Below are 27,280 nucleotides of genomic sequence, written 5' to 3' on the forward strand. Positions count from 1 at the left end.
AATGCACACACACCTGGGTATACATACAGACACATTCATGTACATATGCATACATACACACAAAAAACTCCCAGAATATTAATAATTAGCTCTTATCTGGGGGGTAAGCATATGGGTAATTTTAGGGTCAAATTTTATATTCTTCTTCATTAATTATTTTTTAAATTTTACAAAATGATCATGGCCTACTTTTTCACTGACCAATGAAAGCTATTTCGAAATAGAAACGCCTAGAACACAGTTGGCCAACACAGAACCTGATGCACAGAATGGCCGCAGCCACCCATGTTATCGGCAGGAGGGAATTATCCTCTCTATACCATTCAGTGATGTATCCCACCCGCCGAGGTGTAGAGAATCCTAAGTGTCTGTAAGGCCATCTTTCTCATTGGCCACAGCCCTTCTTCATGACAAATGGGCTGCAAAGTCCTCATAATTAATATTCCCTTTTCTGCACTCTCAAAACTACAGGTATAAGACAGGTAGGGGTAGATCAGGGGAGAGTGTGCAGGACCAGAGGACAGAACAAGGGAGGGAAACTTACCTTCTATTTCTCCTCCAGGGGCAGAGATTTTCGACATACTCAGGTAGGTGGTGGCCACGATGTCATTGTGGGTGAGGCGGTCCCTAGAATAAGAGGGCAGAGAGGGCCTGAACACAGGAGGGGGACTGCACGCCACAGCCCACCCAGGAAGGAGAGGGTTATACATCTTTATGGGTCTCAGTCTTCATACTGGGTATGTTACTGAGGCCTGGTAATCCTAGGGAAGAAGAGACTGGAAAGGAAGTGTTGCTCAAGACTCCTCTGAGGGAACTAGTCCATCTGGCCAACCACCAGCATCCCATCAGCCAACCAACACTGGGCTGCCAGCCTGGATGTCTGGGGAGACATCTGCAGGTTGAAAGGAAAGAGGCCAGAGGCAGGAGGGAGGGCAGGAGAGCAGGAGGCTGCTCTGGGAACCAGACCCCCAGACCCAGGTTGAGCAAGGTTCTAGAAGCTCAGGAAATATCCAGGCCAGGAGAAAATGGGGCATCCCAAGAAGAAGCTATCTCCAAGGCCACAGTCTTAAATTAGTTTATATTAGCTTATATTAAATTAGCTTATATTAGCTAATGCAGGATTACTTTTTGTATCTGACTTTATATGTGACGAGGCACTTTCAACCTCCTTTATCTCAAAGGATCCTCTCAACAGCCTTGAAGAACTAGTACTTTTATTATCCTCTCCATTGCACAGATGAGAAAATTGAGGCTCAGAGGTGGAAGGTCCTTGCCCAAGGTCAGCCTGGGAGGGAGGGGCAGAGCCAGAACTGAAACCCTGGTGTCCTGACTCCTGACCCAGAGCTCCTGCCATGGTACATGCACAGGGGCCTATCCCTGTCCTGCTTCCTCGGAGGAAGGCTTCTCCCTTCCCTAACCAGCATGGGGGACTACAGGTAGGAGTTTGAGCAGACTGACTGTAATGAGTCCATTAGCCAACAACGTCCCATGCAGACCCTCCCTCTGGGTCCCACCCCTGCCCCCTTGACAATAACATAGAGAATAGCTGGCATTTATCAAGCACCTACTGAAAGTCAAGCATTGTGCTAACATCGTCATACGAATTAGCTCGAACCCTCACTCGGTAGCTCGAACCCTCACTCAGCCCCATGAGGCAAGTACTCATGAGGATCTCAATGAGGAAACTGAGGTTGCCAACATGGCAAAACTAGGATTTGAGCCAGATACACCTGACACGGAAGCAGAGCTTTGATTGCAGTCACCCACTGCTTCCTTGTCAGGCTAGACCAAGAGTCCTCAATCCAGTGATTTTGACCCCCAGGGACATTTAGCAAGGTCTGGAGATAGTGTTGAAGGGGGACAGGGAGCAAGAGAGAGATGCCATGGTTGCCACCAAACACCTTACAATGCATAGGACAGTCTTGTCCAGTAAGGAATTTTTTGGCCCAAAACGCCATAGTGCTAAGTTGAGAAATGCTGGACTGGGCAAGACCTATCTCCTTCCTGAAATTTCCGGGGATCCATGTTCCTTGGAGCCCTGTAGGCTCTCTCTCCCTCCTATGGGTACCTAGGCCACAGACAGCTTCAGAAAATGACACAGCCAAGCCCCATTGCGAAAGACCCGCTTGGGCAAGGCTATTATTCTATTTCTCTTTTCAGTGCTATACCCATCAGATACCTGATCTCTACTGCTCCTTTCCTCCCTCTTTGCACTTCCCAGATTGGTGATTAAGCTTTGATTTTAAAGTTTTCCACCCGGGTGGGGACTAACCAACAAGAATGGATTGTCAGCAGAGATCTTCATCATTTTTCCTGATGAAGGATGGTGATAAGCCCTGGGAAGTAAGAACTTCCTGACACATCTTACAGTGAGATCATCAACAGCAGATCACTGGTAACTGCCCTCATGACCGGCCCCTGGAAAAGACCAGCACTTAGAGAGGAGAATGAAATTTCTGACCTCTGGTCTTATCTGAACTGTGTGAGAATGGAGACAGATTCCGTTTTTATGGGGTAGAAGGAACTTCTTGAATTTTTGTTCTTTAACAAAAAAGAAAACATGAAAGGATTGAACAGAAGATTAAGTTACAAGGAAAAGGCCATGTGGACCATATCATATTTCCAGGGCTCAGGTGATAACAAAAGTTTATCTGAGTTTTCTGGGAAGAAAGCACTTTTCTGGACAGGAACTTGCAGCAGCAGAACACTTTCTGGCCAAGAGTTGGGTTTTGGGGCTTGGGGTTGCTTTTGGAAAATACAGCAAGTCTGAAAATAGACTCACAATAAAAATGCCGCTTCAACCCAAACCAGAGATGCAACCACCGGATTCCGTAATGTGTTTGGATTGTACAGTATGCTGATGCCTTCGACACAGCTCACACGGACCCCGGCAAGGCCCACCCACCACACACAACACAACCACACCCATGCGCACATGCACACAAGAGTCCACAGGCACAGACACACACAGACGCGTACAGCCAATCAGCCCCCATCACCACAACACACTCAGGTGCGCACACACATCGTGAGCGGAGTTACAGAGGTGGTTCTGGGGACATGGAGCACATCTCTCCCCAAGACCGCTTGCCCACGGAACATACCTGCGGTCAGGGCCCCAGAGGCCTCTCCCTCCTGGCCCTCCTGGCTGCTGCTTTCCTCTCTAATTCCCACAAGCTGTTTTCTCTAGGCCTAGGGAACTGGCGCACACTTTAATGGTTCTGTGGCCTGGGGGTTTTCCCTGGTCTCTCATTACCCTCCTGGCTGGGGGTACCATGGCCTGAGACCAAAGGAGAACACGCTGGGAACCGCACGGCCAAGACTTTTTGGGGGCAGAAAGAGGACAACTCTTTTTGGAAAGCCTCATGTCTGGAAGGTCCCGGAGCTCATGCATGTGGACCCCTAATAGCCCTCCAGGTGTGACAGAGATCACCTTAACACAGTGGGAAGCAGAGAGCCCAGTGGTTAAGAACACAGGCTCTGGGAGCAGCAGGCTTGGGTTCGATCCCAGCCTCAGCTGCTTCCCAGCTGTCACTTTAGATAGATCACCCCCTCATCTATAAAGTAACCAGGAATCGAGCTGAGGATCACATGATGTCACGCATGTAAAATACTTGCTGGGCACAGGACCTGGCCCACGGTAAGTGCTCATTCCACATTAACAGCCCACAGCGGGCGGGGGGGAGGGGGGGAGGTAGGCGGGTCACAGCCCATCCTCCCAGAAGCCCTACCGTTTCCACCTTCCTTGCCTTTGCTTATGATCCTCTTTGCACTGGAATGCCTTCACCCTGGACTTATCAAAATCCTACCTCCTCCAGGAAGTCTTCCTGACAACCCCCTGCCCTAGGGGACCTCAGGCTTCTGGAGATCTCTCTGCTCTGCCTGGCTGCCCTCTGTACCTTGGAGTAGGGCTGTGAGTAAGCTTCCCAAGAAGAGCCCACGACCTCTCCTTCTCTGGCCTCCCAGCAGAGGAAACTCCCTTACCTGAAAAAGACTCTCCCACTATGTGTTCTCAACTGAGGAAAACTGAAGGACCCAGTGAACCCTGACAATAGTCACCCCAAAGACTCCAAGACTCAGCACTCACCAGTCTATGACGCGAATCCTCATTTTTTCACACATAGAGGGAAACTGAGGAGGGAAGAGAGACATGGTGGAGTGGGATCCTTTTAAAGAAGGGGAAGTCCAGGGGAGCCTGGCTAGTTCAGTCAGTAGAGCATGCAACTCTTGATCTCGGGGTTGTGAGTTCAAGCCCCATGTTGGGTATAGAGATTACTTAAAAATAAAATATTTTTTATAAAAGGGGGTGGGCATCTGGGTGGCTCAGTCAGTTAAGCATCTGACTCTTGATTTCCACTCAGGTCATGATCTCACAGCTGTGAGATCAAGCCCCGCGTAGGGCTCTGCGCTGGGCATGGAACCTGCTTAGGATTCTCACTCTCCCTCTCCTTCTGCCCCTCCCCTGCTTTCACTCTCTCTCTGTCTCTCAAAAATAAATAAATAAACATATAAGAAGAAGGAGGAGGAGGAGGAGAAGCAGAAGAAGAAGAAATAGAAGAAGCAGAAGAAGAAGAAGAAGAAGAAGAAGAAGAAGAAGAAGAAGCAGAAGCAGAAGCTGGAAGAGGAGGAGAAGGAGAAGTCCAGGATATAAGCAGGATGCTGGGGAAGCCAGGAGCCCAGGGTCTGCTGGGATGGGCCCGAGGAGGCAAGGCTTACCATGGCAGGCAGGGTGATGCTCTGGTTCCACTGAGGGTTGGCTGTCTTCTCCAGGATCTTGCTGCAGAGCTAGAAGACAAAGAGGACAGGTGGATGGAGCTCCAAGGGAACTATGATCTCCTTGGGAGACCACCTCACCAGCCAGGGCTGCTCTCTACCATGTTGGCCACCCTTCAGGCTGGGCAGAAGATCCTAGGGACCTTAAAGGCTCAGACACAAGGAATTTGCAGAGACAAAGCTCAATGGTAAATCAGATCCAGAGCTGGAGAGGATGGGGTGGGGGTGGGGTGACAGATTGCCTGAATTCCACGGCCCTTCTACCCTTATCTCCTACCTTTGACTGGAAATCCTCCTGCCCCAACTCCCATATGTCCATGACCTTAGTGTGGGGGCCCTGAGTCTAGACTGGCTTTCCCAGGGGTCCTACAGCTAAACACACTAACCTCTACCAGTCAGCCCAGACCACCTGCCCCTTTGGAACACCATGAGCCCTAAGAGATTGAAGATGGGGGAAGGAAGTGGAGGCGAAGGGGAAAGGGGAGCTAGAGGGCCAGGGCTTGAGGGCCAGGCACCAGCATCTGAGAATGAGAGAAGAATGCAGCAAACACAAAAACCCCGTAAGCCACAGTCTGCCTCAGATCAGCGCTGCTCTTAAGACTGGGCTTTCCACAATCAAGAAAACTGGCAGAGGTGGAATCCGGATCCAAACCAGTGACTTGTGTGCTCTACATGTGCTAAGAATGCCCTGGGAGGTGCCACACCCCATAGCCAGCTCCGGAGAATCACGTCCCTGCACAGGGACAGCAGGTAATCTATTTCAGATACATAGATCCTGGTAGGTTGACATGTCCTACAGCCTTTCTCAGAGCGTTTACTGTGGGCCCTGCACTGTGCTAAGCATTTATGTGCATTATCTCATTTAATGAACATCTGATCAGGGGCTTCCATTCTTCCATTAAATGAGGGTACAGCTTCCATGAAGGTCAGGACTTTGTCTCCACCCCTGATCTACCCAAAGTCAGCCCCTGTCCCCACCCTCCCCGCCTCCCTGTGAGAATAGCCCAGGCAAAGCTTGGAGGCCAAGGATGGGTGCCAGGATTTGCTCCTTGTGTCAGCAAAGAAAGGAGTAAGGAAAGAAAAGAGACTGACAATTTCACAGGCAGAGGGTGAATGAAAGTTCAAAGGGTTGAACACATGGAAAGATACTCAACCTCCCTCATAAGAAAAGAAACACAAATAAAACCAAGACACCATTTGTCACCCATCAGATTCATAAAACTCTAAAATCCGACAGCCCTCTGGTGGCAAGGCTATGGGGAGACTCCTTTCTCATATTGTGCTGGCGGAAGAAAAAAATACCTCAACCCTCTAGAGGGCAACTGGCCACTATCCATCCAAATTGCAAGTGTAAAAACACTTTAACCTACCAGTTCTACCTCTAGACATTCATCGTACAGAAATACTTGCATACGTGCAGAACGACATATGTAATGAAGTGATTCACTGCACACAGCTTGAAGTGTCAAGGGTACGGAACAACCCACGTGTCCACCAACAGAGGGCGGCTTACCTAAACAGCAGTCCGTCCGCACAACGGGCTGCTGTGCAGCTCTGAAGAATGAGGACTGCTCTGTGATACGAAACAATTTCCAAATTATATTATTAACTGAGAAAAGGTAAGTGCTGAGGATGTAATGCACTACATGATGACTATAGAAAACATGGCCGTATGGTATGTTTGGAAGTTGTTATGACAGTAGCTCCTAAGAGTTCTCATCACAAGGAAAAAACACATTTTCTGTCTTTTTTTTTTTTTTTTGTACTTTGTATCTATATGAGATATGGATGTTAACTAAACTTAGGATAATCACTTTGCAGTTTGTAACTCAAGTCATCATGCTGTACATTTTAAGTTTATACCGTGCTGTATGTCAATATCTTAGTAAAAGTTGGAGGGGGAGAAAAATTAAAAAGCAAAGTGCAGAGCAGTGAGTATAACATACAACCATCTGTGTTAAGAGAACAGCACGTAAGGATTTGTAGTCTGATTTGTTTGCACACGCATAACGAAACCAGAATGATGCAAAAGCATCTAACTGCAATGCTTCCCTCTGCCAGGGAGAGAGTGATGGGTGGATGGGTGTGGGACAAGAGGAAGAGATTTCATGATGGCTGCTACGTAGAAGATGATAGATAGATAGATAGATAGATAGATAGATAGATAGATAGATAGAGTCTCCACAATAAATATATTACCTAACCCAAATATTTGATGACCAAAATTTTTAAATAAAAGGAAAAGAAAGGACTCTAACCGGACACAGCTGAGAGATCCTGTCGATACCATGCCTCAGCTCCCTGGTACAAGAAGGCACAGGAGCGATGTGTGTGCTCCCCACACTCCCAGGAGCAATGCCCCCAGGGCCTGCTTCAGCTTTGGCCCCAAGTTGCTGAAGACACCCTCCACAGCAGGTGTTTCCACCTGGCCACCCTGGGCTGTGGGTCTGGGAGCCTGAACATAGCAGGTCTCCCCACCACACCCAGGCTGGCACTGCCTCTGGCCCTGGAAGACCCCAACAGCCTTCCCACACTCTGCTCCACTCCCCACACACTCAGCCGAGCCAGCACCGAGCTTCCTCCCCCTCTTTCTTCCCCTCTTCCTCTTCCTCCTCCTTTGTCTCTAAGCCTTTTTTCTGTTTTACCCTCCTTCACTTCCTGATAGAGTGTAATTCATATGACTGTTCTGGAGGGCTATTTGGCCATCTGTATCAAATACTGAAAAATAAGCATGCCCTCTGCCCAGTTCTAGAAACTTCTCTATAGAAAAAGCAATCTGAGTATGAAGAAAGATTCCTGCACACTGATTTGTCACAGAGATGTTCATAAAAGATGAAACTAGCAACTACAACAAAAAAAGTTATCCCAAAATAGGTTAAATGTTATGTCATAATCATCTAATGGAATATTATACAGTCTTCAAAAATTTATTTCAAAGGCTGTTTAATAGCCTAAGAAAATACTAGACTAGGGGCGCCTGGGTGGCGCAGTCGGTTAAGCGTCCGACTTCAGCCAGGTCACGATCTTGCGGTCCGTGAGTTCGAGCCCCGCGTCAGGCTCTGGGCTGATGGCTCAGAGCCTGGAGCCTGTTTCCGATTCTCTGTCTCCCTCTCTCTCTGACCCTCCCCCGTTCATGCTCTGTCTCTCCCTGTCCCAAAAATAAATAAACGTTGAAAAAAAAAAAAATTTAAAAAAAAAAAAAAAAGAAAATACTAGACTATAAAAATAGTTTACCAAGTTGAGTAGATAGAATTGATTCTTGTTGTTGATGGTAGTTACATATTCTATAAATCACCGAGAACATTGAATTTGTGAATATTAAACCACTGTTCTGGGGGAAATACAGGGTTAGGCTCCTATCAGCCTCTGTCACAACAGTTTTCTCAACTAATCAATACATAACCTTGTGTTATGTGTGTTTCTGTTTAAGGATTCTTACTTAATATATACTGTTGTGGGGCACCTGGGTGGCCCAATTGGTTAAGTGTCGAACTTTGGCTCAGGTCATGATCTCGCAGTCCATGGGTTCGTGCGCTTAGTCAGGCTCTATGCTGACAGCTCAGAGCCTAGAGCCTGCTTCAAACTCTGTGTCTCCCACTCTCTCTGCCTCTCCCCTGCTCACGCTCTGTCTCTCTCTCTCAAAAGTAAATAAAAGTTAAAAAAATTCATATATGGGAATGCAAGCTGGTGTAGCCACTCTGGAAAACAGTATAGAGGTTCCTCAAAAAACTAAAAATAGAACTACCCTACGACCCAGCAATTGCACTACTAGGTATTTATCCACGGGATACAGGTGCACTGTTTTGAAGGGACACATGCACCCCCATGTTTATAGCAGCACTATCAACAATAGCCAAAGTATGGAACTGTCCATCAATGGATGAAAGGATAAAGAAGATGTGGTGTGTATATATATATATATATATATATATATATATATATATATGCATGCAATGGCCAAAGTATGGAAACAATAGCCAAAGTATGGAAATGTCCATCAATGGATGAATGGATAAAGAAGATGTGATATATATATATACATATAGATAGATAGATAGATAGATAGATAGATAGATAGATAGATAGATATAGATAGATAGATATAGATAGATAGATATATATACACAATGGGGTATTACTCAGCAATCAAAAAGAATGAAATCTTGCCATTTGCAACTACGTGGATGAAACTGGAGGGTATCATGCTAAGTGAAATTAGTCAGAGAAAGACATGTCATATGACTTCACTCATATGAGGACTTTAAGAGACAAAACAGATGAACATAAGGAAAGGGAAACAAAAATAATATAAAAACAGGGAGGGGGACAAAACAGAAGAGACTCATAAATATGGAGAACAAACTGAGGGTTACTGGAGGGGTTGTGGGAGGGGGGATGGGCTAAATGGGTAAGGGGCATTAAGGAATCTACTCCTGAAATCACTGTTTCACTATATGCTAACTAATTTGGATGTAAATTTAAAAATTTTTTTTTTAAAAAAGAGAAGTTGAAAAGAACATTTGTAACTTACTATAACCTAAAATTGTTTAATAGTTTCTCTGATATTATACAGCTTTTATATAGGAATTAGATAAGAACATAGCAATAAAATTGCTGGTAATATATAATATGAAGCAAATATCTAATAAACACTAAAAAAAGAAAAATATCACCTAATAATTTATGGGTGGTCTACCAAAGAATTTTACAAAATAGGGGCACCTGGGTGGCTCAGTCGGTTGGGCATCCGACTTCAGCTCAGGTCACGATCTCGTGGTTTGTGAGTTCGAGCCCTGCATCTGGCTCTGTGCACAGAGCCTGGAGCCTGCTTCGGATCCTGTGTCTCCCCGTCTCTCTGCCCCTCCCATGCTCATGCTCTGTCTCTCTCTGTCTCTCCATAATCAACATAAAAAAAAAAAAGAATTTTACAAAATAGTGAGCTATCTGACACCAAAATTACGCAGTCAGATGTGTTGTTTCTTGATTTAATCAGAAAGCCATCCTGACATTTGTCAATAAAAAGCATGAATGGTCATTTAAAAAAAAATTCATATATACTGTTGATTCATTAACACTGAACTCACAAAAAAAAAAAATTGAACTCGCAGTCAGCGTCACTGTAACTCATGCCTGAATGCAGCTTATCTAACATATCTTTACTCTATAAGGTACACCCAGCCTTTTTACACAGAGGAACACTTGAGCACTACACTACAGCACTACACTAGGGGAGCATTTTAAACAGTCAACTCACCAATAAAGCGCACAAAGATGTGAAAAACACAACACCAGGCAGACCAAGAAAAGGACACTTAATTACAGGATGAGAACTGAGACAAAAAGGCAGGGTCACATTGTTCCAACTCAGCTGGCAACGTGGGCCTCAGTCATACTGCACAGACCACAAATGATCATGAAGCAGCATGACTATAAATTTTAGGATTACAAATAGGGGTACCTGGGTAGCTCATTTGGTTAAACATCCAACTCTTGGTTTCAGCTCAGGTCATGATCTCACGGTTTGTGAGTTCAAGCCCCATGTCGGGCTCCACGCTGACAGGTCGGAGCCTGCCTGGGATTCTCTCTCTCCCTCTCTCTCTGCCCCTCCTCTGCTCTCTCTCTCAAAATAAATAAATTAAAAAAAAATTTTTTTAGCGAGTAGGTGAATTTGCAAATATCCCCAAATAATGAAAATCAACTCTGAATCCAATTTTTTTCCAGTGGGGGAGTGGAGGTTTGGGAGTAAAATCACTAGAGAGAAAAACACACTACAAGGAAATACCTACAAATGTTAACAGTGGTTATCTCCAGAGTGATGTGGGGTACAGAAATATGGTTAATTCTTTTCATTTTCTTTTATTTTCTCTGATTTTTTTTCAATTTTTTTATAATTGGTAGGTTTTTTTCTTGAGTTCAGAAAAAAAATTCCTTGAAAATCTCTCACCCTGCCCCCCAAGTACCTTTCCTTTCCTTCTCATATACTACCAAGAATGTGTGTGTGTGTGTGTGTGTGTGTGTGTGTGTGTGTGTGTGTGTAAAATCAGGTATGGTTCACATCTTGAATAATAGTGCCGCCAAGTGTCCATAAGTGGAAGTGCAATGAGACCCAGACTGGGGTGAGTGGGCACACAGAGGGCAAAACTCCAGGACTCCAGATTAAGATGTAGTGAGAAAAAGTGACATACTGGCAGGCTAAGAGAGAGGGACAGAAAGAATGAGACAGGCAGTTCAGATAGCTGGAGGAGAGAGAGGGTGAGACAGAGGCCTGGGGACTGCCAGGGGTGTCCAACAGGATGAAGCTTTCAAAAGGGAGGGTCTCAAATGCCTCCGCCACAATAAGCCTCTTCCTTCTGGGGGCTTCTTGCAGAAGCCCAGTCACCAATCAGCTTTAAATATAGCCCCTTGCTTTGGCCAGGTCCCCTACCTCCATCACATCCCACGAACATGTGCACCTACCTAGAAAAACCCAGGGCCAGCCAAGGGCATCTCAGAACAGAAGACCTTGGGAGGTCAAGGTGCCTGTGTGGACCCAGGAGCAGCCAGGAGCCCCAGAACTCTGAAACTCAGCTCCAAAAAAAGCCATTAAATTTGAAGGCAGGTCAGTCTCGGTTCTCACCACCATCAAAGCACCCTACCATTTGGAGGAAAGTGGAATAAAAACAATCTTGAGATGTGACCTTCCTCATCTGTCAAATTCGGAAATTAATCCCAGTCTTTGGAAGAAGTGTCCCACAGGCCTATCCAGCCACACCTTTCCCCTTCCTTCTTGCCTTCATTTATTCTGTTACAGTCCTTCCTGTGGCCAGGTACAGGGCATCAGACCCCGATCCCAAACCCACACTAACACAGCACTTGGGTGAGGACCCACAGTGAGCATTTACACCTCTGCGTAAAAGAGTTTAAAATCGGAGTTACCTCCCCCAAATACATTTTCATTGAGACCCTGAGTTAGGCTCAGGATGGAGGAACCAGCTTGAAGGGGCCCCCGATGGCCAACTTGAGGACAGTTCATACACCCAACACATACATGACTGATTTTAACACATTGAATTAATAAAAAGTATTGAGGTCTATAAGTAATGCTCAAAAGGGCCAAGGAGGAGGAAAGCTCTTCTTTCCAGAAAAACACTAGCTTGTAAAGAGAGAAGGAATGATAATGAGAAAATCACCACTTTGCAACCCCAAGTAAATGACTTATTCCGGCAAGGAGGTCAATGGCTGCATGGACCATTAGGTAAGAAGCTGCTGGGAAACAAGATACACAGTGCCAAGACATCGCCCACAGTTACTTGCAAAGTACAAAAGGGAGCATGTCGTTTGACAAGAGGGTGTTCTGGAGACACTATCTCAAGCAAATGATCAGACAATCATCACCAGTGGTGGGACAACCTCACCTCTCTTCCTGTTATGATGCAGTACGATGTACACAACATCACGTGTGACACATTCTTGCCGAAATACTGAATCTGAATCTAGTCTGGCCTCAACACCTAATTTCCAGTTTGTAGGAAATACAGGGCCAGAGGAACAAGTTAAACAACACCAGAAGGAAACAATCAGACAGATCCAGAACATGGACAAACGGCCTGGACTCTCCAAAAAAGTCAATATCATGGGGTAAGAAAAACTATGTTTGTCGGGGTGGGGGCGGGGGGATGGTTAGGGGAAGGGAGGCAGGAGGGGCTGTTACAGAAGAGACTAAAATAAATCGGCCCAAGGACCAAATGCAGAGCGTGAATTACAGTTAGGTCTTCAATCAGCACACTAAGCCAGCTCTAAAGGAAATTTGGGGGGATGATCAGAGTAAATTTATATGAGCCAGGATGGGATTATATTAGGGAATGATTGTTGATCTCATAGGTCTGATAATATTACTGTAGCTACAAAGAATTTTGTTACAAAGAATTTTCTTTTTCTCAGGAGATGCATGCTGAAGCCTTTAGGAGTACAGCCTGCAACTAGGTTTCAAATGATTGCCCAGGGGGAAAAAAAGTATCTATATACAGAAAGTAAATGTGACAAAATGTTAGCAAGTGCTTCATCTAAGTGGAAGTCATACCAGTGCATGGGTGTTCACTGAATAACTCTTCTAACTTGATGTTTTAAAATATTCAAAGTAAAGAATCAGAAAAATGTCTATCATCTACACACAGGAAAATCACTGGAAAGATGGGCACCAAAAATGAACTTTGTGTGGTGCATTATGGGTCATTTTATTTACTTTTTTCTGTAATTTTCAAAATGCATTAGTAAACACGTATGTCAGTAATAAAAAGAGAAAAGAAACAAAAGGTGGGGAGTGGATCTGGGCATCAGATGATAGGACACCTCCCTCTCCCTCCACCCCACCCCCATCCCAGGGCCTCCTTTTGTCCGTGGGATGGGCTGGCAGACCCTGCTCCTTTTCAAAATGAATCTAAGAAGAGATTACGAGAAAGGACAATGGCAAAGTGCTGTGTGAATGGGAACCCACACCACCCTCACCTTTGGGTGTATATTATTTTTTAAAACTTCTCTGCAATTGTCCTGTGACACCCGTGGGTTGTCTCCCCCACTCCCCACCTCTGCCTAGGGAGGGAAGGGTAAGCCCACTGCCTCGCACCCACCCTCTGCCACCCAGCTCAGACTCTCAGCCCTTCTTCTCTGCCTTGTTCCAATTTTCCCGCTAACATCCGAGCCATGTGACTCAACTCTCCCAACCCTGGTTCTACAGCAGGTGGCACTATCCACAAGGTTGGCACGACCTCAGAGGGCCATGACCCCACCCTTGCCAAACCCCTGTGGTTGGGACACAGAGGCTCCCTGCCAGGGCTTCTGAGAACGGGGGCAGTCTGCACCCACCTGATATGTCATTGTCCCACCATTTCCACCACAGTCTCTGCTTTGAGGTTACGGACTAAATACGATTGGGATCAGGCTCTTACCCACAAGTGGGAGAAACAGATGCTAACGACTACTGTAATGAAATGGAAAACCTGCTAAAAGAGGGCCCAGGGCACCCTAGAGCCCCGATGACTTAGCGCATCAGGCCTGGGACCTTAGGGAAGCTGAACATTAAAAGATGCTGGACTTGGGGCGGGGAGTGAAGGAAGGGCACAGGCATGTGCAAAGCCTAGAAGTGTGACCCTGAAGGGAAGGAAGAGGCAGGACAGATGAGAGGACACAAGGCCGCTGTGTGAGCAATGTAGTTTGTATGCACAGGAGGATGCAGGAAGGGAGCCCCTGGGGCTGAAACCCTGCGCGAGGCCACGCTCCAGCAGGGGCTGCAGAGCTGCATGTTCCCGGCAGGGGGCGCCATTCTCCCACTTGCACAGATACCATAGCAGCTGACTTAAGCCATGGAGACCAGGTGAGCAAGTTCAGATGCACAGCACCTGATCAGCCAGATTATACGTTTGAACTTCATTGCACAAACAGGGCTGTTTTAGACTAATTATTCTGGTGGCTTTCTCTGGGGAGAACCCAGAGAAGAGAATGAAACCCAAAGCTGTTGTGTGGTCCTGGGAAGAGACGACAGTGGGCACAGGGGAAGGAAGGGCCTTGGGACACGTTTGAAATCAAAAGCTAGGGTGGCATGTTTGGCATAAGGAGGTTTAAAACGAAGGAAGAATCAAGGCCCACGTCTTCTCCCTTTGACGTCGGTACCTGCTTATGATGGAGGCTCCTGATAGAGGGCATATTGGGCAGAAGAGGACTCTTCTCCAGGGCCCAAGGGGCAGCAGATAGAGCTGTGCAGAGGCCTGTGGAGGTCTGGGGCTGAAGTGGGGGTCAGAGTTAAACAGAGCTGTGGGAGTCTTCTGTGGAGGGGTGAGGCTGAAGCCTGGGAGTGGCCCAGCTGCCAGGGAGAGCCCGCAGGATGGGCAGAGGAGGCCGCAAGAGTGCCCGCCTGCCTGGGGTGGGCTGGAGGGAGGGAGCCCGCAGCAACAGCCCTGCCGCTGGGCAGGAAGGTGGGCTGCGAGGAAGAAAGGTGCCAGTCATCCCTAGGGCCCCTACCAAAGTGGACTTTCTCCACTCAACTCCTGCCATGACTTTTTAAAAATAATCACTGTGTGGGGCGCCTGGGTGGCTCGGTCGGTTAAGTGTCCGACTTCGGCTCAGGTCATGATCTCGCGGTCCGTGAGTTCGAGCCCCGCGTCGGGCTCTGTGCTGACCGCTCAGAGCCTGGAGCCTGTTTCAGATTCTGTGTCTCCCCCTCTCTCTGCCCCTCCCCTGTTCATGCTCTGTCTCTCTCTGTCTCAAAAATAAATAAATGTTAAAAAAAATTAAAAAAAAAATAATAATAATCACTATGTTTTTATTGCTTTTTAAGTTTCCCTACCTTTATGACTTCACATCTGGTTTCCATTCTATTGCTTCATTTTCTCCCAAATACTCCTCTATCTACCCACTGCCTGTCCGTCCTCGCCGTGTCTATCACCTATGTCTCCATCGCAGATACCCCAAGCAGACCCGCCCACGTGTGTGTGCCGGGCAGCCCCAGAGAGCCAGGCCGTGATGAGTGCCTCACCGTGCATCCTCCAATCAGTCGCCCCGTGCACACCTTCTATGGGCAGCACCAAGGGCAGTATGCCCCCTCACCTTGTCCTTTACTCTGCTCAGCACCCATCCGCAGACACACCCAGCCGTCACCCTCCGGAGAGACTCCTCCTGCTTCCTTGCTTCTTACCATTTTCCCTGCAAAGCTGACTTCCATGAAGGGATCCACCAAGTTCTTCTTGTTACTGTCAAAGCCAAAGATCTGCTTCACATTGTCCATCACGGCATCATCCACTAGGGAGAACACTCTGGTCACTGCCCGCCTGCTGTCCGACCACCAAAACCCCAGCATTCCACCTTACTGTCTCCAGACAGTCTTGGGACTCCCTGAGGGAGTGGCACCCCCTCAGCCCGGGGACTCCCGGAGCAGCAGCTCCTGAGGGCACACACTGCTTCTTCATCCTGCCCAAACAGCGTGTTCACTGGCCCCTGCTCTCAAGGGCTTTCTGTATAGACCCAAAAGATAACGGAGTGAGGACTGACTGATTGATTGATTAGCAATCCACATCACTAAGGGCAATTAACAATCCAGAAAAAGACTGGAAGTTGTTATAATAATATCCCATAACTGGTGGCCTGTTTCACATTTTCCTTTATGTCTCTTAGCACAGTGATTTACCTGACCTTAACCAATAAGTCACTTCTGCTTTTTTAAAAAAACAATTTTTAGTCTATGCTACTCCAAATCAATAGTTTACTGAGTTAGTTATATTATTTGCAAATGTATACACAGATAAATAGGTATGTGCACATGTATACTTATGGCATGTATAGATGTTAGTGTGTATATGAATGAGGGGAAAGGCAGGTACAGATTACATACCAGCTGCTGTCTACATGAATACAACAGATAACAATTAGCAAGTACTCATGTCCTATGTACCCACTTACTTTGTTTTATTTACATTTAAACAAGACTGCAGAGAATTAAATATAAAGCACATTCACCTTGAACAAAGCCAACATTTCTATTTCCCCAGTCCCCTGCGGGAGCTCACCAATCTCACTTCTGCCTAGTTTCAACCAATCAATGCGGAATGTTTTGAAGCATGCATTTTAATGCCCATTTAAAACCCATTACTTGCTCAAAGGCTTTCTCCTTGATTTTGGTACAATTCAGTTTGTACAGAAAGAATGCATTTCTCTTTTTAAGTCATTAGTCAAAGTTTAAGCAAAACTTCAAATAATTAGCTTTATGCAAAACTTATAAACAGGGATCTCAGTTGCAAATGCTCTCAGTGACTCTTCTATGGACAGGAATTGGCTTGATTATGCTAACACATGCTTCAAAACAGTGAGCCGCTTTGAAAACGACCCGTGTGTGAGCCCTACTCCAAACCTAATCAATACAAAACACTGGAGGTGGGGCCCAGGTGTCTGTACACCTTTAAAGGTCCCAGGAGACTCTAACGTGCGGCCCGGATTGAAACCTATGGCTCTGAAATATTCAGCATAATTCCTCCAGCAGTTCCTGAGCACACAGGGTGGGCCCAGTGCAGGGCCAGTCACTGTGAGCAACCAGGCAGTGGCCACCCTGTCACTCTTTCTTGGAAAGATGAGGACACTTCCCCAGTTGGCCAGGGACTGAGGGGTTCCCCAGGCTGTGGGACTCTCCATGACGAAACCAGTCCCACGCAAATGGCATGATGGGTCACCAAGTGGATGGATGCTTTTCATCTGTGGAGACACTGAGCCCTTCCAACATCTCAAAGACTGCTTCCCCAGCCCAAGGTCCCCCACTTACAATCTCCCAACCCAGGGAGGACACCAGACTCACTCTGTGGTAAGTCCTCAGCTCTGAAGACCTTCAGGCAGAAGTGGGCTCCTCGAAGGGCCACGCCAGTTGGCCTGAGCAGATTGTTTTCGATGTCCTCCTTGTCTTCAGAGGGGTCCTTTCTCTCCAGCTACAATGCAACCAAATACGCACTTGAGCACAGTATTTTCTCTCCTTCAACCAACACCCCTTAAATGGTGCGATTTGAACAAAGGTAGATCTCGCCCTGCTGCTTACTAACATGTGATCTCAGGCAGGTTCCTCCCTTGAGACTCTGCTTCCTCACCTGGACCGTGGAAACAGTAACACCGACCTTGCAGACTGCTAGGAAAATCAACTTCAGTAATGCGTAAATGCATGCGGCACACGGCGGGTATTCAAGAACCTCAGTCTCCTTCTCACTCCACCCATTAACAAGAGTGCAGACGTGACAGGTCTAAGCTTCGTTCGTTCAGTCAACAAGTATTCAGTGAGTGGCTACTAGGTTGCGCTGAAGGGGGAGGGATGCAGCAGTGAACAAGGTAGTCAGAGGTCCCGCCTCCATGGAGCTCACCATCTCACAGGGAAAAAGCACCTTTAAGTAAGATCCTGCTCTTCCATTCCACTGACTGGAATACAGACATGATGACGGGAACTGAAGCAACCCTCTTGAACCATGAGATGGAAGCTTCATGATGAAGACAGCGGGGCAAAGACCAGGAGCCTGGGTCTCTGGTCACCGTGGAAGCACCAAGCCAATTCTGGACCGCCTACCCAGGCATTCATGACAGAAAGAAATTCACTTCTATCCTCCTTAACACCTATTATTTAGGGTGTCTTTGTTATAGCAGCTGAACCTATATCTTAATTCACACAGGGGCCCAGGGGAGGCGTGAGGGGAGTGTGACCTCAGTCACTCTGGTCTTGGGATGGGAAAGAGAAGCATGCACTGAGGTTGGCACGCCAACAAAACTGACCAACCCCTTGCATGTGGATTGACTGAGGGATGAGAAATGAAATCAGGCCTCTGGCTTTTGGTGGAACTGAGTGGATGACAGCCATTTCCTAAGATGTCACCTCACACAGGATGGGAGCAGTTGTGAGGAGCGTGCAGCAGATAATCCTGGGTTTTTATATGTTAAGTTAGAGGGGCCTCAGGGACATGTTAATGTGGCTTTCTTACAAAGCAACTGAAACTGGGGCGCCTGGGTGGCTCAGTCGGTTAAGCATCTGACTCTTGATTTTGGCTCAGGTCATGATCTCACGGTTCATGAGAAAGAGCCCTGCATTGGGCTCTGCACTGTCAGTGCTTGGGATTCTCTCTCTCCCTCTCTCTGCTCCTCCCCTGCTCGTGCTCACTCTCGCCCTCTCTCAAAATAAACAAATAAACTTAAAAAAATAAAATAAAAGCAACTGAAACCAAGTGTCTGAAGTTCGGAAGATCCAAGCTGGAGATGAGCAACTTAGGAGTCTCAGGTGGAAAGAGATGGGCTCCTGGAAAGTGAGAGTCAAAGAGACAGCAAAGAGGCAGGCAAACGAATTTTAGTGAGCCACTGAATTTGAAGGATCCATATTTTTATAAACTTTTTTAATGTTTATTTTTGAGAGAGAGAGCGCAAGCAGGGGAGGGGCAGAAAGAGAGGGAGACACAGAATCGGAAGCAGGTTCTGGGCTCGGAAATGTCAGCACAGAGCCCCACATAGGGCTCGAATCCAGGAACCATGGAATCATGACCTGAGCCGAAGCCAGACATTTAACTGACTGAGCTACTCAGGCGCCCCCAAAGATCCATATTTTTAAAGCGGGGGAAGCATCAGGAGAATCACTGATGCTAAAGGAGAAGAGGGTTTGAAATAAGCCTCAAACTCTGTGGAGGAACAGAGAGGATTAATAGCAGAGAAGAGCCCCTGGAGGTTGGCAACAGTGAGCCTCCAGCACGTGGTTCCAGGGAAAGAAGGTGGCGGGAATCCTAGTGACGAGGAGGAGGAATGAGCAGTTGGGAGAGGAGTAGAGAGCAACACAGCGGACTCCCTGAAGAAGTTGGCGATTCCTGGAAGCGAGCTGCAAGCACTTTGGAGAAGAGGGATGGGGAGCAATGAGTGAAAGTGAGGGTGTTCGAAGGTAGGGACATCTTGGGCCTGGTACAGACCAAAGGGCAGAAGAGGAGACACCAGGAGGAGCACGTAGAACAAGATGGCAGAGGACGCGAGAACATGGCAAAGGAGGCGGGAAGATGGGGAAGGGAGTGAGGACAAATGGAGTCAGGAATGAGGAACCATGGAGCTTCCAGGAGCTCACATCCTTCACCGCTGTGCAACCCTGCCTCTCCAAGGAGGCGGAGGTTGGGGCTTAGGAAAGACAGCAAAATTTGGAAACAGCCACTGTGGAGAATGGAATGAGTAAACCACAGCCAAGTAAAAGAAGAGGCTGACAGCCCCCAGGTTCATCTAGCCAGCACCTCCAGGTGACCTCTGCCACCCAAACTGACCAAGGAGTGGTACAGACAATAGGGGATGGCTGAGTCGTGAGGTGAGGCAGAAACCTCTGTTGTGGGGCCAGTAAGCACACGGTGAGAACTGTGATGGAGGTGGGTGGGGTCCGTCCAGCCTGGAGGAGGGGAAAGCATGGCAGGAGGACACTGACGGACTGGGAAATCTGAGAGGAGTCAGAGGGGGCTGTAACGCCAGGGAGGAAGGACTGTCATTCAGCAGGGGTGAGGGAGGAAAAAGGCAGAAAGAGAGCAGCGGAGAGAGGGATTTCAGAGCTCAGGGTCTTAAAGGAAATAAAATCAGATATTGGTGGCTCATCAGCGAGGACACGTCACACCTCGGGACAACGGCAAAGATGAGAATCCGCAAGCAGACATGTCCCTGGACCAGCTCTGTCTGTGCCAGGGGTGAGTAACAGCCCAGAAGAGGGGGACTCAATCAGCGAGGCAGCGTTTGAAGGAGGAGGCAGCACCGAAGTTGGGAAAGCTGCTGGCCGGGAGGCTGCAGTGGGAAGTGAAAGGTGGCTGTTCCTGACATTCCAGAACCCATGCAGAGTCGGAGCAGAAAGTGGGGGCTTCTGCCCGAGTTTCAAAAGAAGTGGCTTCATCAGGAAAAAGCAAGGTTACGATTAATAGGAAGAGGAGGAAGAAAGGTTTTAGGAAAGGGTAGCAGGCTCAGAGATGCCACAAGAAGAGCGAGATTGTACAATGTCTGGAGAGAGGTGCTACAGAAGGACAGGGCTGGACTGTGGGGTGAGAGGCAGGGACGGGTGCCTTTGGGAGGGCGGGGCTTGTCCACCTGAGCTCCATCAGCCCCCTGCACGGCACAGAACCCTGGGTTCTCCATCCCCTAGCCCTCCCCACTGTGGTCTCCTTTGTCATCAGCCAACCCCTATTCCTGACGTCCTCGTGGAACCTGCCCTCCGCCTCCATGATTAGTGGCTTTCCCTGGGCGACTCCACCTCCCACCGCTCTCGTCCCTAGAGATCCGCTTTCGCCACTCTCGCCTCTCCCTCTCCTGGCTGTCACAGGCTGGGAAGAGAAGTCCACACCTTGCACGTGCACCCACCACCACTCCACCATCTCTTTTATCTGCAAGTCCACACCACCGCATGTGCCCCTCTCTCCCCTGGTTCCCACGGATACCGGCCACCAAGCTGAGGACGCGTGGTCACCTTTCCTTGATGACTCTAGTCCCTGCCTCATCGCTTGCCTATATGCCTTCCAATTCTCCCAGCAGATAACCAACATCCATGTGGACAAGTCAGTCACCAGCACAGCTCCCTTCCTCCACCAGCAGCACCTTAATCTCCCCTCCCCTTCAGCTGCTGGAGGCATGGCCATATCTCAACTTCCAGCCAGCCACTCAGGGCCCTTCTTCTAGCAAAACTGCGACCACTGAAACCTTTCTCTGAAGACAGCTTTCAACCCGTCTGCCTCCTCCAAACTCTCAGTCACAGTGTGAGGCAACCAACGCAGCCTGGCACACTGCAGGTGCTCAAAAACTGTGCGTTCCCTTCTCTCTGCCCGCCCCCCTCATCAGCTCTAAGCCTTGCACCCACCCCTGCATCCTCCCTGCCCGGCACCACCAGCCATGTCCCGATGCCCTGGCTCCCTCGGCCCAGTGCTTCCACTGCTCCTGCCTTGCCCACGCCATCTACCTTCCTCCCTCCTGCTTCCAGGCCACTGACTATTATGGGGCCCCACCACAAAGCTGCCAACCCGGAGTGGGCGCTCTTGTGTCTGCTCAGAAACCCTTCTGTATACCTGGAATTAACCCCTCATTCCTCTCCCACAACTACTGCAAACTTTCTCTCTTCTGGCCAAACATGCAAAGATGCTGTTACCTCCCCAATTCCGCATGCCTCTCTTGTTCTTCCCACTCTCAACCTGTAACTTGACTTACTGGCGTGTAAAGAGGATAATGGTATATGCTCAGCCGATAAAATTCAAGGTGGAGTAGATGCAGAGAATGATCTCACTTTTGCAAAAAAAGAAAAATATGCAATAGATGGGTGGTTGCCAGGGGGGCGGGGAGGCGGGGAACTGGACGAAGCATGTCAAATGGTACAACCTTGCAGTTATCAGATAAGTAAGTCACGAGGATGTAATGCACAGCATGGAGACTCTAGTTAATAATACTCTATTGTATATTTGAAAGTTACTGAGAATAGATCTTAAAATTTCTCATCATAAGAAAAAATATTTTTGTAACTATGTAAGGTGATGGGTGTTAACTTACTTATCATGATAATCAGTTCACAATGTATACAAATAATAAATTTTTATGTCATATGCCTGAAACAAATACAATGTTATGTCAATACCTCAATTTTTTAAAGTAATAAAAAAAATAGAAAAAATACACATGTAGATCCTTCTGGAAGGATATGCAACAAGATGTGAATCACAGCTGTCTCTGAGGGGTAGAATTATGAGTGATTCATTTTTTATTTATACTTCTCCACATGTTCTACAGTTCTCATAATTACCATGCATTCTTTTAAATCAGAAAAACCGGGCACCTGGGTGGCTCAGTCGGTGAAGCGTCCGACCTCCACTCAGGTCATGATCTTGAGGTTCACGAGTTTGAGTCTTGCATCGGGCTCTGCACTGGGATTCTCTCCCACTCCCCCTCTCTCCACCCCTTCCCCACTTGCGCTCTCTTTCTCTCTCTCTCTTTCATCCCTTCTCTAGTTGCACACATACACTCTCTTTCTCTCTCAAAAGAAATAAACTTTAATAAAGTAAATAAATAAATCAGAAACATCAAGTTGTGTTTCTGTTTGTTTGTTTGGTGCCTCTCCTGCCAGATGAGGGGCTGTGAGGACAACCCAGGCAACGTACTCACCGGCGCTTCGTCTCCGGGGCCCAGTACACAAAGGCTGGCTTTCAGGTAACCTCTGGCCCCAGCAGAGAAATCATCAGGGTCCGAGAGTAGCAGCCACTTCCTGAGATAGGCGTGTCCTAAGAGAGATGACGTCTGTTGGTGATGGCAGAATTAGAAGGGTCCAAGTCTGCAACCACATCTGGGAGCCCGGGGCCAACTACATTTGGGGGAGAGGAGGGATTTATTCACGCAGACCTAGGGGCCACACGTCGAACGTTCATGTGGGTCCAAGTCAGAAATGTCAACAGGAACAACTATAAGAGGCTACCAAAGCCAGACCCCCGGCCATTTTACCTCCCTCTCAGGAAGTGACCAGACCAGAACAGAAACCAGAGTGTGGAGAAATACTAGACTTGTTATCAAAATGGCCCACCCCTGTCGAAGGTGACACCAGCAACCCTTGCTTGGGAGCTTCCAGATTTAGCATCCCTGACTGGGCCAACCGAGACCCACATGGGGGCTTGTATCTCCCTGACGGCCTGTTTTACTTGGATGATGGAAGCCTGACTTCTCTCCATTCCTGCAGCTGTCATCTCCAGGATCAGAGTCTACATCTAGATTCTAAAACCCCGAAGGAAGAAAAGTGATTGTCCCAACTGGCTGTCCCCAACAGCCTCCAAAACCAAAATGCAAGGATATGGCCAAGGTGATGAGGATATGACTCACGGGGCTCTCTGTAGATGGTACCCACATCCATCTGAAATCAAACCAAGAAACACAAATCAAACTCTTGCCTCTGGAGTGTTAAATGAAGTGTGGTGCATTACGCCGTCACATTAAAAATCATGCTTTGAAAATCAGCGACATGGGGGCGCCTGGGTGGCTCAGTCGGTTAAGCGGCCGACTTCGGCTCAGGTCATGATCTCACGGTCCGTGGGTTTCAGCCCCGCGTCGGGCTCTGTGCTGACAGCTCAGAGCCTGGAGCCTGTTTCAGATTCTGTGTCTCCCTCTCTCTGACCCTCCCCCGTTCATGCTCTGTCTCTCTCTGTCTCAAAAATAAATAAATGTTAAAAAAAAAAAAATTAAAAAAAAAAAAAAGAAAATCGGCGACATGGGGAAATGTTCATAAGCTGACATTACATGGGGAAAAAAAGCAGAATACATTTTGATCAAAGCTTGGTAAAGCGTATCTATGCATAGGAAGAAAGAGCAAAAGAAACACAGCAAAATGGTAACTGTGCTCTCTGAGAGGTAGCTTCAGGTGGTAGATTGATTTTACTTTTTTATTTTGTCTTTCTTATATTTTATGATTTTTTATAAAAGTGCATAGATCAGCAGGACACTGATGGCTGGGGAGGCTATGCCTGGGGGCAGCCAGAGGTATGAGAACTCTGTCCTTTCCACTCAATTTTGCTATGAACCTAAAACTGCCCTAAAAAAAATTTTTTTTATCATGGATTACTTTTATAATTAGAAAAAAGAAAATAATTTTTTTACTTTAACCTCTGGGTTCTCAGAACAAGAATATACTTCAAAGATTAGAGACTCAATACATAAAACCCCATTTATTACAGAAAGACTCAGGATAGATCCCAGTCTTTTAAAACTGCCTCTCCAGGAAAACTAACTTAGTTTTCTATCTTGTGATTACTTCCCAGAGAAGGAGCCATATTTTACTTGGATAGCATGGAGAGGTTAAAATAAGCCTGTACCCCTTCCTTCCATTTGATAAATGCCTGAAGATTCAAAACTGCGAAAATCAGTAAGGACCCATCAAAACGCCATTCGCGAAGGTCTCCATTGCTAGTTGCTTTTGCTTTATGAGACCTGCTGATGCCTTCCTGCGAGCTGAATCATACTGTCAGTTCTTGGTTCTTTGCAGTGCACTCTTGGCTTCTGAGTGATCTGGAGCAAACGGAGGTGCAGGCTCCCCCCTCTCCCGTGTCGCACCCTGATCCCCTGGACTCCACATCTGGACCCAACTCCAAACCCAGAGCGAGGGCCTGGTCAGAATTAGGAGGGCCACCTAACAGCCAATTCTATGCTGTCTTCCCAGATGTAAGGACCAATACAAATCAGAAGAAGCTGAATTCCCCCTGTTGGACGTAAGGGAAGAGATTTCCCTCTCTTCCCTTTTTGTCAGGACATTAGAACATCATTTTGTTTTGTTTTTTTAACTGTATTGGGGCAACCTGGGTGGCTCAGTCAGTAAAGTACCCGACTTTGGCTCAGGTCATGATCTCGCAGCTCATGAGTTCGAGCCCCGCATCGGGCTCTGTGCTGACGGCTCAGAGCCTAGAGCCTGCTTCAGATTCTGTGTCTCCCTCTCTCTCTGCCTCTCCCCAGCTCATGCTCTGTCTCTCTCTTCTTCAAAAATAAATAAATATTTTTTAAAAAATGTTAACTACATTTCTCCAACACAGACCAATAAGAACAGGACCCTTAAAGCACAAGCCTCTGCACATTATGTACAGAGTTTCTACTAACATGAATTAGCAAGAAGTAACCAATTTCAAGGAAAATAAATAATTACCCGGAATTCCCCAATGAGAGCATCTGTCCTGAGAGAACGAGAGTCTACCACCTGGGGGGAAAGATAAATTAAAACTCTCATTTACAAGTAAATGTTGGCCCAGAAAGGACCAACACAACATCTCTTCCCTCCCAAGCAGTTAACAGCCAACACTTAGGTAGCACTTGCTCTGTTCCAGAGATTGTTCTGAGAGATGTTTAACACTCACATGAACCCCATGAGTAGGGAGTATTATTGCCCCCTTTTGACAAATGAAAAAACAGAGGCACAGAGACATTATAGGACTTGTACAGGGGCGCCTGGGTGGCGCAGTCGGTTAAGCGTCCGACTTCAGCCAGGTCACGATCTCGCGGTCCGTGAGTTCGAGCCCCGCGTCAGGCTCTGGGCTGATGGCTCAGAGCCTGGAGCCTGTTTCCGATTCTGTGTTTCCCTCTCTCTCTGCCCCTCCCCCGTTCATGCTCTGTCTCTCTCTGTCCCAAAAATAAATAAACGTTGAAAAAAAAAAAAAAATATATAGGACTTGTACAGAAGCACAGAACCCCAAAACACACAGGCAGAACCAGAATACAGACAGTTTGGCTCCCGAGCCCACACGTTCAGCAACTAAACTACACTGCCTTCCAGAAGAAAGACCAAAAAAAAAAAAAAAAAAAAAAAGCTAAGGCCCAAAAAAGAAAATCCTGGCCAGAAGCAGGCACATGGACAAACAAAATAAAATGAAAATAAGTGTCCACTGCAGGAATGATTTCAGGGCCCTGACCTACAGCGTCTGGGGGGTTCCTGAGCAGTGGGGGTTCCCCACCCCACTGCTGCCTCCATCTGAGCTTCCGAAGGCATTTCTGTGACCGGCAGAACTTCATGGTCTTGAACATCACCCATCCCCTGGGCTTCACGGCTTCTTTCTCGCAAATGCTGACACTCATGCCGACAGGCATACACGCCCATGCACGCTGAAACGCACATGTGCACACATGCACAGGGACATGCATGTGAGTGTACATGTAACAGAGAACACTGTTGCCTGAGACATACCGTGATGAAGATGGGCTCGTCAAACAGCTCCGAGGGAGAGTCAAACACATTGAAGAAAAGAGTCTGTGGTCCAGGGCAAAAGGAAAACAAATGAGTAGCTGCTGACCACAGGGCTAGACAGCGAGGGGTTCTCCACCACCCCTTGGACCACCACCCACAGCCTTGACGTCTGGTCCATACAGAAGTGTGGACTGAGCTCAGCCCAGCAACGAGCTCTGGGGATTGACAAGTTCTGGGGTATTCCACCCCTCACCTCACGGAGGCTGTCATCTCAGGGACAGGGTGGGTGGCTAGCCCTACAGCATGACAGAGATGTGGAGCATCGAGAGCCCAGTGCAGGAATAAGAGCTACAACCCTCCCTCCAGGTCCACAGATAACCTACTCAGAACCCAGCACATCTCTCCACACAAAGTTAGCACTATATACAAAAACAAGTGGTTGCCAGGTATCTGCTGTGCGCTCCCAGTTCAGAAGGGCCACCAAGGTCCTAGCCCTGCTAACCAGTGCCTCCCACCTCATTGAAGAGTGGGCTGTTTCCCTTTTGGATCCGTGTCCTCTTGGTCTGCCCGGCAGCAGTGACCTTGACCACAGGCTTGATGTTCACCCCTGGCAGCTGGCGCCCCTCGATCACTTGCACCCTGATCTGAAAGCCAGGAGAAAGTATGGGCAGCAGGAAGGGGGAAAGCAGTCAGGCCCCAAGGGAGTCAGAAATCACTGCTGGCTTCTCAGAGGGGTGTGAAGAAGGAATTAGGGGGAACCTGGGTGACTCGGTCGGTTCAGTGTCTGGCTCTTGCTTTTAGCTCAGGTCATGGTCTTGTGGCTGGTGGGATTAGCCAGTGCAAGGCCTGCTTGGGATATTCTCTCTCCCTCTCTTTCTGCCCCTCCCTCACTCACAATCTCTCCCCCCCCCCCCCCCCGTCTCCTCTCTCACTCAAAATAAAGAAATAAACTTTAATAAATAAATAAATAAATAAATAAATAAATAAATAAGAATTAGGAAGAGCATTATAAGAACAATCGTATTTTCCTACCAAGGTCCCTTGTATCTATCAAATCCTATAGTTCCACACACGAGCTGCCAGGATGCCCCAGGGAACCTCCCAGAATTAAATTCCAGGGCTGGGCCAAGGACCCAGACCCCAGATTGTTTCATGCCGCCATTGGCACAAGCCCTCCCGCAGACACCTCGACACCAGCACATCTGAGTGGTTTGAACATTCTTCACTGACAATTCCCTCAGAGGCCAAGCTTACATAGTGGAGTAACCCCACTGTATCCTTTATAGGATGCAATGCTTTCTCAGGTTCTGAGAAATAAATTAAGAGTTTTCTCCA

General features: G+C 47.6%; 1 protein-coding gene across 23 annotated transcripts in view; it reads right to left on the minus strand.

Annotated features, from left to right (window-relative positions):
• The window catches only part of DYSF (dysferlin), a 229,649-nt gene that overhangs the window by 137,321 nt on the left and 65,048 nt on the right, over window positions 1-27,280 (minus strand). For all 23 annotated transcript variants that reach the window (XR_015249117.1, XM_086700880.1, XM_086700876.1 and 20 more), the window contains 10 exons: window positions 26,461-26,589; window positions 25,946-26,008; window positions 24,914-24,964; window positions 23,107-23,137; window positions 22,402-22,517; window positions 17,087-17,213; window positions 15,440-15,543; window positions 4,717-4,785; window positions 4,088-4,131; window positions 545-627 (listed from right to left, as the gene is read on the minus strand). Coding sequence is in view for 22 of the 23 variants with exons in the window: in XM_086700880.1 (XP_086557006.1) it covers window positions 545-627; window positions 4,088-4,131; window positions 4,717-4,785; window positions 15,440-15,543; window positions 17,087-17,213; window positions 22,402-22,517; window positions 23,107-23,137; window positions 24,914-24,964; window positions 25,946-26,008; window positions 26,461-26,589 (817 nt within the window). In the remaining variant the exon portion in view is untranslated. The remainder of the gene's footprint in view (window positions 1-544; window positions 628-4,087; window positions 4,132-4,716; window positions 4,786-15,439; window positions 15,544-17,086; window positions 17,214-22,401; window positions 22,518-23,106; window positions 23,138-24,913; window positions 24,965-25,945; window positions 26,009-26,460; window positions 26,590-27,280) is intronic.

The sequence above is a fragment of the Puma concolor genome, chromosome A3 (genome assembly GCF_028749965.1).
Source record: "Puma concolor isolate L17-30 chromosome A3, mPumCon1.1.hap2, whole genome shotgun sequence".
NCBI lineage: Eukaryota > Metazoa > Chordata > Mammalia > Carnivora > Felidae > Puma > Puma concolor.